At 38.5% G+C, this 13,032-nt stretch overlaps 1 protein-coding gene across 1 annotated transcript in view; it reads left to right on the forward strand.

Moving 5' to 3' along the window:
- The window catches only part of MKRN3 (makorin ring finger protein 3), a 40,946-nt gene continuing 27,914 nt past the window's right edge, over window positions 1-13,032 (forward strand). The window contains exon 1 of the mRNA XM_082383639.1: window positions 1-13,032. This exon is cut by the window's right edge and continues 27,914 nt beyond it. Coding sequence (XP_082239765.1) covers window positions 8,297-9,799 — 1,503 coding nt within the window. The 5' untranslated portion in view covers window positions 1-8,296 and the 3' untranslated portion in view covers window positions 9,800-13,032.

The following is a 13,032-nucleotide window of genomic DNA, read 5'->3' on the forward strand; positions in this document are numbered from 1 at the left end:
ACTGTCTTCAATACTCTGAAGTTCCACACTTGTTAAGAATTAAACGTCCTTGTGTGGGGGTCTATTTCTGAACTCTCTGTTTTATTCAGTTTTCTCTCTATGATTGTACCAATATCCACTGTTTTAATTACAGTTAGCCTTGAAATGCATTTTGATGTCTGGTAAAAGTAATTCTTCTTTTTTTTCTCCTTCAAGGTTGCCTAGTTAGATTTGGTTATTAGCATTTGCATATGCATTTACTCTGACCCTTTCAAGTTATACACACAGACTCATTTTGATTGAGCGTCTAATTAATCCATAGATCAAATTTCCATATATTAACCTCCTTAAAATACTACATCTTCTACTCCTTTATCACGGAATAATTCTCAATTTATTTAGGACTTCCTAAATTTCTCTCAATGATAGTTTATAGATTTCTATGTACATATCTTTAGATTTATTCCTAAAATATTAAAAATGTCCCCATGCATCTTTAGTTCTGTGAGTTCTTAAATTTCATTTCTAACTGTTCATTATAGAAATGTAAATAGACTATTGGTTTTTATATACTGATTTCTTCTCAATGGCTTTGCTAAATTTATTACTTCAAATAGTTCAACTGTAGATTCTTCTGGATTTTCAACTGTCCTCCTGTTAACAACTCATTTCCAATTATAATACATTGTATTTCTTTACTTGCCTTATTATAGTAGCTAAGACCTTAAGTAAAAATTTAAATATAAATGTTGGTTGGTGGCATTGTGGCCTCATTCTTGGTGTCAGAGGGAAATCTTTGTACATTTTAACATTTATATAAATCAATATGACTTTTATCTAGAGTTCTTAAAGAGGATCTCTTTAATCAGTCAGGGAAATTCTTTTCTATTCCTAGTGTCCCAAGAGCTTTATCACAAATGCATATTGTTTAAACATAAAAATCTGTGTTTTTGAGAGTTTATTATTTTATTTTTCTCCTTTAATATTTTAATGTTGTTATTTACACTGATTGATTTTGTTTGTTTTCATCGTTCCTAGAAACATCTTTATTTCAAGTGCTCTTAAACACTTCTTTGCATGCATTACAGATGGATATAACTTCCACTCACTGGTATGGCGCTGTTCTCAACACAGTTCACAAGTGGCATATTAGAAATGTCTTAACTACAAGTATTCTCAAACACTTTTCTGAATGAATTTCAGAATGGTTGTAACTTCCATTCATTGATATAACACTGTTCTCAATGCAGCTTGCAAGCAGCATCTCAGAAACATCTTTATTACAAGTGTTCTTAAAAACTTCTCTATGTGCTTAACAGAATGGGTATAAATGTATTTCACTCATAAAACACTTTTAAATGCAGCTTGCAATTAGTGTTCTGAGAAACACCCTTGTGTGTGTGTGTGCTGTGTGTGTGTGTATAAATCAGTTCTTTCATTTTATTTATTTTTATTGATATATGCACGACTTAAACCATTATATTAGTTACAGGTGTACAATCAAATGATTTGACATTTGTATATGTTGTGAAATGATCACCACTATGAGTCTAGTTACAACATCCATCACCACACAGTTACAATGTTTTTTCTCGTGATGAGAACTTTTAAGATCTACCCTCTAAGTGACTTTCAATACACAATACAGTATTATTAGCTATAGTCACCACGCTGTACATTACATCCCCAGGACTTATTTATTTTAGAACTGGAAGTTTGTACCTTTTGGCCACTTTCACCCATTTCACCCAGCCCCATCCCTGCCTCTGGCAACCACTAATCTGTTTTCTACATGCATAAGTTTGTTGTTTTTCAATTGATTTTCAAATATTGACATTACCTTACATCATGAGAACTAACCCTTTTTTGTTTTGTTATATATTATCCTTTTATAGATCATTGGACTTCATTTTTCAATTTTCCTGAAATTTGCATCATCGTTTATGAGCACCATGTGTCTGTAATGATCCTTCTTACATACTTAATAGAATTTATTGTGAATCTATCTGGGCCTGGAGTTTTCTTTTAAAGAAGGTTTTTAATTATAATTAATTTCTTTTAAAAGCTAGAAGGCTATTTATATTTCCCATTTACTTCCATGTTATTTATGATAATTTGTATTTTCTAGGAAGTTAAACATTTCAACTACATTTTTATATTGAATGGCCTAATGCTGTTCATGGTACATTCTTATGATCTCCTTAAAATGTATATGAACAATGGGGAGATCACTGTTTTTCATTCTTGATATTGGTTAGTTGAGAAATCTCCATTTTATTTTTTCAGTGAAACATACTAGAGGTTTATCTGAATTATTAATCCTATTAAAGAACGAGCCTCTGGCTATTCTACTTGTTATATGTTTGCTTTCTTTTATTAATTTCTGTTCTTGTTTTTGTTATTTCCTTCCACATATATTCTTTTGGTTAAATTTGTTGTCAATTTTGTAATGTAATGTACATTTGTAATTACCCGAATTTAGTGATTGTATCAGAAATAATATGACTTTCTCACTTTCTAATATATTCATTTCAAGCTATAAAATTTTCTCCAAGCATTGCTTTCCACCCAGCACACAGACTTTTATATAAGCAATCTCATTATTAATCAAATCATAATATTTTCTGATTGCTTTTGTGATTTTTTTCGTTGACCTGTGGGTGATTTAGAAATATACTTATTAATATCCCGGCCTATAAATTATTTTTCTAATTTTTTTTAAAATTGATTTCTGGCTCAATTTCAGTCTGGGGTCGGAGAATATACTCTGAATTATTTCAATCCTTTGAAATTATTAGACACCTTTTAGGCCCAATATGTAAATTGTAAAAAGTGTCTGGTGTGCAATTTTCACGGACTAGATTTGGTGAATGTAGTGTTTTTATACACATCAATTAGATCAACAGTATTAATAGCATATCACAATCTATCACCTTGCTGGGTTTTTACCCCCCTTGGCTTATTCAATCAATTACATCCCCGCCCTCTAGCGGCCAGAAATATTAATGCACTTTATAACGTTCCTTGTGGGAAACCAACATTTGTCCGGTCAGTCGGGCGTGATTGCTCACAATTCTCTTTAATAATTGCCTAAACGTTTTGGAGGAGGAAAGGAACAGGGCAAAGAACATGGCAAACTATATGAGTATTTTTATGTCTTAAAATATAAAAATCACTCCTTCTTCAAGGAAGGAATATTCAGATTAATTCTGTCCTTTTTTCCCTGTGGCCACAGCATTCAGGTCTGAGTGTACAGTGGGCATAGCATCTATGTCCTCTTCTAAAGGGGAGGAGGCAGTAGGACTCCAGCGTCATCACGTGACATTCTCCTCCCATCTCTGTTCATCTTTCTTTTCCTACCACCTGGAAGCAAAGCTTCTTCCTTCCTTATGAATATATTTAAGGCTATACATTGTGCCTCTATGCATGGCTGTAGGTGCATCCTAAGTGTTTTCATAAGTCATATTTTCATTGTCATTCATTTGAAATATTTTTCATTTTCTTTGTGATTTCTTCTATAACTCATAGGTGATTTAGTTTATTTAATGCCCCTTGAACTCTCACCATATTAGCTATTTTCTAAGTCTTTCAAACATTTACTTTTCATATTTATCCAGTTTCTATCATGGTTCTGCATGGAGTTATCAGCCTTATAAAAACTATTTAATCTGGGTTATGGCTAGAAATTAAAATTTAAGTATGTTTTAGGTCTGTAAAATGAATGAATATGAATAAATTCTGCTAACCACACTACAGTATACACATAGCTGAATTCTTGGCACTTATAGAAAAGCTTTCAGAATATTTCTTGAAATTTTCTGTGTTTGATTACAATATAGATAGCTCAGTGTAATTTTCATAATCAGAGAAGTTTTTGTTATACTATATTTGAATGGCTTTAAAATAATTTATACCTTTTTATATCCATATTAAAATATGGAATTAGAAAGACATCTTTGAGTAACTTTCTTTTTATCAAGTTGTTCACTCATGGTGACTAGATTCTTCAAAACAGCCTACCCTCTCCTAGGATGAGCCTAGAGAACTCCTGTCCCATGCAGACACCCATGCAATTACAAGTGATGTGGGAACAAAAAGTGCTGCACAAAGGTACCTAAAACTGAACTTCTCTTTGTGATAATATATTTAATTGTGCCTGGTTTTAAAGCCCAACTTGTTATTTACAGCTTTCTTGAGGTATAATTGATATACAAAAAACTGCACATAATTAATTTATGGAATTTGGTGAGTTTGGACTTCTGAGCTAGAGTTGGAGAAAACTGCCTCTGTAAATTTCAAAATAAAAATCAGTTTGTCCATCAGTATAAGAAAATAAGTACTTATTCCCTACCTCTTATGTGCCAGGAACTTGCAGGGATCCTATAGACATATTACTGCTGTATCCAGACAGCAGAAAATGGAGATTGACACGGTCACTCTAGTCAGTGATTCTAAAATACAAAAGAATTTTATCTCAAAGATTGTCCTTGTAACAGGCACTGTTCCAATAATTTTATAATAATTATTTCATTTATTGCAACAAACCTGTGAGCTGATCGCTCTTATTATTGGTGGTGGCTCTTGTTGTTTGCCAGATGAGATAAAAGAGTGATTAATTTGCCCAAGATGAATTCTTCAGAGAGCAGTGCATCCCGGATTTGAACCCCTGATGCCTTATTCTAGATAATTGCTTTTAATTCCCCCTCCCCCCACCCCACAGTAATGCCTAAATGTCAGACCTGAAGTAGGTGTGTGTGCTGGAGGAAACTGCTTGGAGACAAATGTGTGTCCTTTAAATACGGACACATGAGCCACGTGGGGTGGGGCCCAGCAGGCCTGAGATGTTTAGAATAAAAGACTGTGGGGGTCTCCGGTTCTTTTCCACCCATGGCCATAGTCCACCTCAGAACTAGTCTCCTGCCTGTCAGGCTTTTGTTACACTGCCTGGATTGTGTCTCAACTCTGTCAACCACCTCCCCCTTGTCATCTCTTCCCTGGTTACCAGGTGCTCAGCCCAGCCTGCTCAGGTGGAACACTACTTCCCTTTTTTCCACTTGGACACCCCAATGTTGACCATCCAGGAGATCTCCTGCTGCCCTGCACACCACTGTGTACACAAATTGGTCTCAGCTGGGTCCCAGACCTGGAGGCCCTCAGTGGTTTTTTGGGAAAAGAGGGCTCAGCTGAGCCAAGTAACAGGAGACAGGATCAGATGTGTATTCTTAGAGACTGTGTGAAAGCAACATCAGTGCTCACATTTAAAAAAAAAATCAGGATAAGATTTTGAAGTATGATGGTCAGAGAAAATTCTCTGAGGATAGAGATTTGACTGGGATGGAAAATATTTGATTATTTCTCTCAGGACGCATTGCCTAATATTTTCAGTTATTCAATCTCAGATGATACTTAAAATCATGGGGTACAATTTTAGTTTCTAATAGTGAACATGGAATATGTCATTGTAAAACGAGATGTGGTTCACTGTGAGATGGCAGGACACAAACATGATTGGGGATCTGAAAGCAAACACTGTCCCACGCCAGCTGCATAGCTGGGTAGGTTAGAAAATATTATTTTTCTCCATTTCTTCATGTTTGAGGAGAAGGATTGTCAGATACTATCTGGAATTTTGCTGTCCGACAGTAGCTACTACTCAGCCACATTTCAAGCGCTCAAGAGCCACGTGAGCTAATGACTACTGTGCAGGACAACACATAAAAAATCATCATGGAACATCCTATCTGGTGGTGCTGGTCTATAAAAGTCGATCAAATTAATTTAGACATGGTGCTGAGAACATACTACCATTAAACAAATAATAGATTTATATTCAGGATTTTTATGTTAGTGAATTTGTGGAGAGCCTGGTATATAAGCCCAATATCTGTTTCAAGCCTTTTTCTGTAAAAGTTTGGGGGGCTGTCAAAGGAATATTCATTAACCAATGAATTTAGAGGAGAAAAAAGAATGCAAGTGAGCCAAACTTTGAAAGAGTTGGCATCCTAAATACAAAACTCAATATAAAGGAGGAAAATATAAAATCACCAAGATTTCCTAGATTCGCAGTGGAAAACAGCAACATTCTCGCATGATTTATCAAATGAGGAAAAGTTTACCTTCTGAAAATACTGAGCCTTCTACTGCATGATCAGAATAAACCTCAATTTCTTTAGGTTTTCAGAAATAAAACGATTTTAATTTTTTAGAACTTTATTTCAATTCCCAGGGTAGTTAACTTTTAATGTTATAAATGTTAGGAATTCTAAATGTCTATGTATCATTGATTGTATACATGTATATATACATATAAATATAAATACAAATGATTCTGTGTATTGCACTACCATTCATTGTCCTTGCTAAATGTGTTTAAGTCTAATAGTTTATCAGTAAATTATTCTTAATTTTCTGCTGTCTTCCGTTAATAATTCCTTTGTGATTCTAACATCTTTTATTTCTTCGTTTGCCTTATTGTACTGGTTAGGACTTGCAATAACACATATAGACCTTTTTGCCTTTCTATTTATTTCAGATGGAAAACCTTAAAAGCTTTCATTTATGGAATTATTTTTAATTACAGATTTAATTTATCTAACAGATCAATACTTATGTTCTTTATTTCTGGTCCTGTCATTTTTATTAATAAATATGTTTCTAGAAATATGACCATTTCACAAATTTTCAAATTTAATGGCCTAACCTTGTATCTGATATACACACATGATTTTTAATATCTGTTATTAATGTAGTGATACCACTTTTTAATTTTCTCATCTTGGTTATTTGAGCCTTCTTCATTTTTTCTTGATAAATTTCACGAGAAATTTATCAGGTTCAATAATCCTTTCAAAGGATTTTGATTAATTCCCCCTACTTAATGTTTGTTTTTCTTTAATTTCTTATCTCCATTATTTACTTCAATGTAATTTCTCTGCTATATTCATACTTTCTTCCATTTTAAAATATAAATTTGGACCATAAAATTCCCTCTAAGAAACCTGTTTAAGCAAACAAAATCCAATAATATATAAAATGATAATAAATCATACCAGAAAGCTTTATTCTTGGAAAAAAAATGGTAAGTTAAACATTTGAAAAATCTGTCAGTGAAAATAACCGCAATAACACAATAAAGAGAAAATAACGTGATCAGCTCTTAAGAAATGCAGAAAACTACATGATAAAATTCAGTATACATCCATAAGTACTCTTTATATTTAGGAAAATAATTTTTTTTTTACTAATCTATTAAAATATATCTGCAAAATGACAGCTCAGGCGTAGAAATTAAAAAGCACCACTCATGGGCAGAAGGGTAGAGAATATATTATGAAAGGCTGGCCCAGCACAATACCGTACAAAACTGGGTGAAAGAAAGAAAGGGAAACAAAGAGCCACTGTGAGTTAACCAGCAAGAGAAAATAAAAGCCAAAGGGGACACAAAGGGGACAGTGGCTTATTAGGCCAGCATCAGGACCAATGAAGTCTGCAGCTTCTGCACAGTGGGAAGGGAGCCTTGCAATCCACAATAAGCTAAGACAGCTGAAAAGCGCTAAAGTGGCCTCAGATCAGAAACCTGCTCATGGCTCACTGGCGAAAAGCCTTTCCAACCTAAGCTCGTAAGAATTTCCAGAAAACAAAGAGCAGAAGAAATCAGGTCTTGTCAACACAACTAAATAAATAAGGCTTCCAGCAGTGACAGTCAAGAAACCCAGAAATAAAAATAATTTAAAAAATAAGACCCACAGACAAAACGGAGTGAACAGACAAAGCATTTATAAAATTCATATGTGAGATGGTTCAGAAATAAGACGAACTTTACACGGGAGCAATAAAAATACACGAGGATTATGATGCTTTCAATAGACACGTATGAAAAAGCAACGAAATCAATGCGTGTGAAGGAACACTGGAACAGATTGCATTAAAAACCTCAAAGGGCTGTGATTCCTTCGGTCAGAAGAGCCGCGGGATGGCGAGGGGCCGAGCGCAGCAGAGCAGGGGCAGCGCCGGAGCGGAGGGCGGGCAGCGCTGCCGGCTGCGAACACAGGAGGAAGCCGGTCACCATTCCCGCCGGACCAACTGTGCACCGACCCGGTGGAGGACTGACGTTGCCCCCACAGGAAGTGTCCGCCGCGCCTGCCTAGAGAAGGAAGTAGGAACACAGGCACAGGAAGCAGGGAGCGGGGGAGAGGGAAAAAAGATGCACATCTTCTAGGGAGGAGCCCACGAGCTGGCTCCTGGCCTCCGGGCCTCAAGCCCGAAAGGAAGAGACACCAGGGAAGTTCCGGCACCATTTCGGGGAGAAGAAGCTGCCATGGAAGAGCCTGCAGCTCCCACAGAACCCTACGAGGCAGCTGGGGCCTCTGGGGGTGCCGAGGCAGCGGGGGAGGGCGCCCCCCGGCCCAGCGTCCCGGTGCGCCCAGCCTCCCGGTGGTCTTCGGCTCCAGGCCCGGCCCCCTTCCGCCCGTCACGTCTGAGGCCCGCCCAGGCCTCATGGGGAGGGGCTACGCCCAGATGGCTGCAAGGCCGGAGCAGCGGCAGCTGGACAAAGCAAGTCGTCTGCAGGTATTATCTGCATGGGCTGTGCAAGGAGGGGGAGAACTGCCGATACTCCCACGACCTCTCGGGCCGGCAGGTGGCCAGCGAAGGCCACGGCTTGTTGCCCCAGGCCTCTGCAGACAGCGGCCCCAGCACGGCTGCGCACATGGAGCCCCTGCCTCAGGAAGTGGCGGAAGCCCCCCCTGCTGCGTCCTCACGCTCCTTGCCTCTGATTGGCTCGGCTGCTGAAAGGGGTTTCTTTGAAGCTAAGACAGACAATGCAGGCCTTGAAGCTGCCGGAGGAGCAGGTGCAGAAGGCTGGGAGGGTGCTGTTGAGTTTGTTCCCGGGCAACCCTATCGGGGCCGCATGGCCCCTTCTGTCTCCGAGGCTCCTCTGCAGAGCTCGGTGACTGAGAGGGAGCAGATTGCCTTGGGCATGGGGAAGCAGCTTTGCCGCGATGCTATCGTGGGGCAGTGCTTTCGTGGGCAGAGTTGTATCTATCTCCACGGAGATATATGTGATATGTGTGGGCTGCAGGTCTTGCACCCTGTGGACGGTGCCCAGAGGGCAGACCATGTAAAGGCCTGCATTGAAGCACACGAGAAGAATATGGAGCTCTCGTTTGCTGTGCAGCGCAGTGCGGACAAAGTGTGTGGCATCTGCATGGAGGTTGTCTATGAGAAAGCCAACTTGAATGATTGCCGCTTTGGCATTCTCTCCAGCTGCAACCACACCTACTGTCTTAAGTGTATCCGCAGGTGGAGGAGTGCCAGACAGTTTGGGAGCAGGGTCGTCAAGTCCTGCCCGCAGTGCAGGGTCATCTCCACCTTTGTCATTCCCAGTGAATTCTGGGTGGAGGAGGAGGAAGAGAAGCAGAAACTTATTCAGCAGTACTTGGAGGCAATGAGCCACAAGACCTGCAGGTATTTTGCTCGAGGCAGGGTCTGCCCATTTGGAGAGAACTGTTTTTACAGACATGCGTTCCCTGAGGGCCAGGGAGAGGAGCCTCAGAGGCAGGGTGCTGAGGCGTCCAGTACTTGCCGCGGTCAACTTTTCGAGCCTCTGCAGGTGGGAGAGGGCAACATGCCCTTTAAAAGCAGTAAAAAAGAGCTTGTCATGCTTTGGCTGGCCAATCTGTTGTGTAAGTGTTTTCTTTCACTGGGAGCTAGTGAGCTCCCCTTCACGGAGGCCCGATGGGACTTGCTTCATTGTGAGCTGGAAGAATATTTCAATTTGAATCTGTGGCATTATGCTGTGGCATGTTGTCTGGTGTGCTGAAGCTCTGTCATCTGCTCTTGCCTGTGTTTTGTTTATAGACACATCTGTCACTTACAGGGGCTGCGGAAACCATTTGTATAGAGCATCCATCACTGTTTTCTTGCCCATTCCCATTTCTTGCTCCCCAGGATTATGGTGTTTCACTGTGTTAAAAAGTAACAAAACGTCCTTAAAGTTACTGTTTGGAGAAATTAATATGACTGTCAGTTTATGGTTTATTTTGTCATCTCTGTTTTCAACAGGATTGACTCAGTTCTAGTCTAGTGTTTACAGAATTTCCACACTCATTTTGAAGCCCCTCAAGAATAAATGTGACAGGGTGAAAGGAGAAGTCTTAACTGAACAAGGAGCTTTTTGCTACTTCAGTCTTAAGAAATGGACCCTCGTGGGGCTTTGTGGTGCAGCTTCAGCATCTCTGTTGTTTACACGTCTGTTCCTTCCCCTGTTCCCCTTAAAGTGCACTCTTTAACTTGTGGTTACCTTGTGGTTGTGTGCTTTACTTGACCAGAACCAGGTGCATATGTTTACATGTTTTTATCCTGTTTAGCTTGATGTGAAATTATTTATATTTGGAAGTATATATTTAAGAATTCTATATATACATACATATGCATATTAATGTGTATGAAAGTTATGTATTTAAAAATATATTTAGAGGTGTATGCCATAATATAATGTTTATTTAATAAAATAAATACAGAGCTGGAAGCTGAAGGTCAAAGGCTGATAGGATTTGGTGTTGTGTGAGTGTGAGGTACATGAATAATCGTTCTGTCCCTTTCACAGCTTCAGTGATTAGCATCTAATGAAAACAGCTATTTGAGTGGCTCTTTCCAAATGTGGCAAATATTTACAAAATACGACATTGGTAATTCCTGTGATGGCATTAATAGCTCATTGCTGTTATCAGTACAGAAATGTGAATTCCCGTGCAGTTCAGCCACCATCTCATTGATCTTTATAACAGCACAGTCCTGGACTCACATACACAGTTCTTTGTGTTCAATATTTTGTGTCATCTCTAGACATTCCAAAGAAGGGGCTTTTGACAAAAGTTTTCAACATAAAAGTGGCAAGATTTTAAAAGGTAAAGAACAGTAAACATTTTGAAATCAGTCAGAATGCAAGAATGGAAAGATAATAAATGAAATACAGAAAGTGACAAAAGCTAAATACAATAGTAATTTGGAAAGTTTATAACACAAATATACCGTAATTATATTAAATGGAATTGGTTTAAAAACTAAAACTCAAAGATTAGCAGACTTGATTAAAATTAAAATGAAACTATATGCTGTTTAAAATACACACCTACAATAGAAGAATACAGAAACATTATAAGTAAAGGATGAAAAATTAATCGGAGGTGCTGTGACTTTTGAGCACAGATAGAGTTCACATTAAGGATAAATACATGGCTGGAGATAAATAAAGATGATATATAAACATGAAATTATAATTTACCAGGAAGATAAAACTATTCCAATTTTATGTTTGGTACCATAAGATTAGATATACAAATAAATAATTGATAAGAAAACTACAGAATCTTGGTAGACAATTTGAATACCTCTTCTCAGTAACTGAACAAGCAAAGAAAGAAAGAATGTGAGTTGAATAGCACAATTTTAATAGTTTACCTAATTGACCTGTATAAAATGCTGTATATCAACTGCAGAAAACTCTCCTCCTGGCCAAGATAGCTGAAAGTATCCTGGGGGCCTAAGTCACAGGAGATACAGACTTCCCTGACTGTGCAACAAAGACAGGGTGCATTTACAGAGTTTATACTCTTCAAAGCACTGATTTAATTCTCAGAACCACCTTATGAGGTACTTGCTATAATTTTTAGCACCGTCATGATGAGATAAATAAGATAGAGGGGTTAAATGACTTGCCCATATAGCCCTGACCCATAGGCATGAATTAGTGGAACAGCGAATGGACCTCAGGTAGTATATTTCCAGAGCACAGGCACCATGCTGCCCCTTGCCCCACATGTATAACTGAGAGCAGGTGGACCCACTAAATATAGCTACTGGAAACACATGTGCAGTCTTTACATGGAGGTTTAGCCGGGTGGGACAGAGATGGGCATAAATGAGCTACAGAATGTGGGAGCCCTGGCGCTTTATCTGTGGGCTGCCAGACTCAGTATTTCTTAGTCCACTGCTCAGAATGTGCCTCAGCTGCCCATATTTGTACACTGCCTCTCCCTTCTTACATGATTCCTGATTCTGTGGGTAAGTGTCAGCCTGTTTCACTGGGGTCCTTCCCCTCTAGATTCTTGTTATCCAAATAATTCATCAGTCAAAAGGCCCTGGATGCCTGGCTATTGCTGGCATGTAGGGTGAGTGATTCCAAATGAAATCCAAACATATTTCTACCCCCAGGCTGCCCTAGTCATGCAGGGGAAAGGGGGCTTAGATAACCAAACAACCAAAGAATAGGACCAGATGGGGCACTCTCAAAGACCACACTGACACCAGAGGCTCAAAACATGAGCTCTGAGTGGTGGCGATGCTGTCAAGGAGGGCATTTTAAACCAAGCACAGAAAGCTTTGAAAAGTTTGTCCTAATATGCACTACCTAATGTTGTGAAATATCACATTTCTATTCAAATAGTATCTTGAACCAAACAATCATAATAAAGATCAGGAGATAGCGTGTGACAAGGGTGTATAGAAGATAAAATGGTTTGGGAGACAGACAAAGGATGACTAGAATCCCGACTCTGCTTCTTACCAGCCCTGCAGTCAGGAGCAAGTTATTTAAGTTTCCTATACCTCAGTTTCTTTATATGAGAAATGGGTATAACACCACCTATTTTACAGGGGTGTTGTGAGGATCAAATGTAACCTGGACAAAGCTTGAAACATAGGTGGTATTTTTAAAACAGCATGTATAAAAGTGGTATTTATGTGTGTTTGTAAACCTGAGAAAAGCTTGCACAAGAATTAAAACTCCACCAAGTTTTTCTCTTTGGGAAACTTTGGAACTTGTGTTAAGGTAACGTTATTATTTCATGATTATTTTCTTAGGTAGTAGGAACATTACCTTTATGTTCATAATTTCAAAAAGACCAAGTAAATTTTTTAGCAAAAGTCATTCAGCTAAAACTAAAAATGTGCTATTCAATTCCTGAAAATATAGCAAACAAGAAAAAAAATCATATTATTTGTGACAGATGCCTACATGAGGAAAATAAGAAGTAAGATGATATTTTTAAAAAA

This window comes from Balaenoptera borealis, assembly GCF_965194805.1.
Source record: "Balaenoptera borealis genome assembly, chromosome: 3".
Taxonomy (NCBI): domain Eukaryota; kingdom Metazoa; phylum Chordata; class Mammalia; order Artiodactyla; family Balaenopteridae; genus Balaenoptera; species Balaenoptera borealis.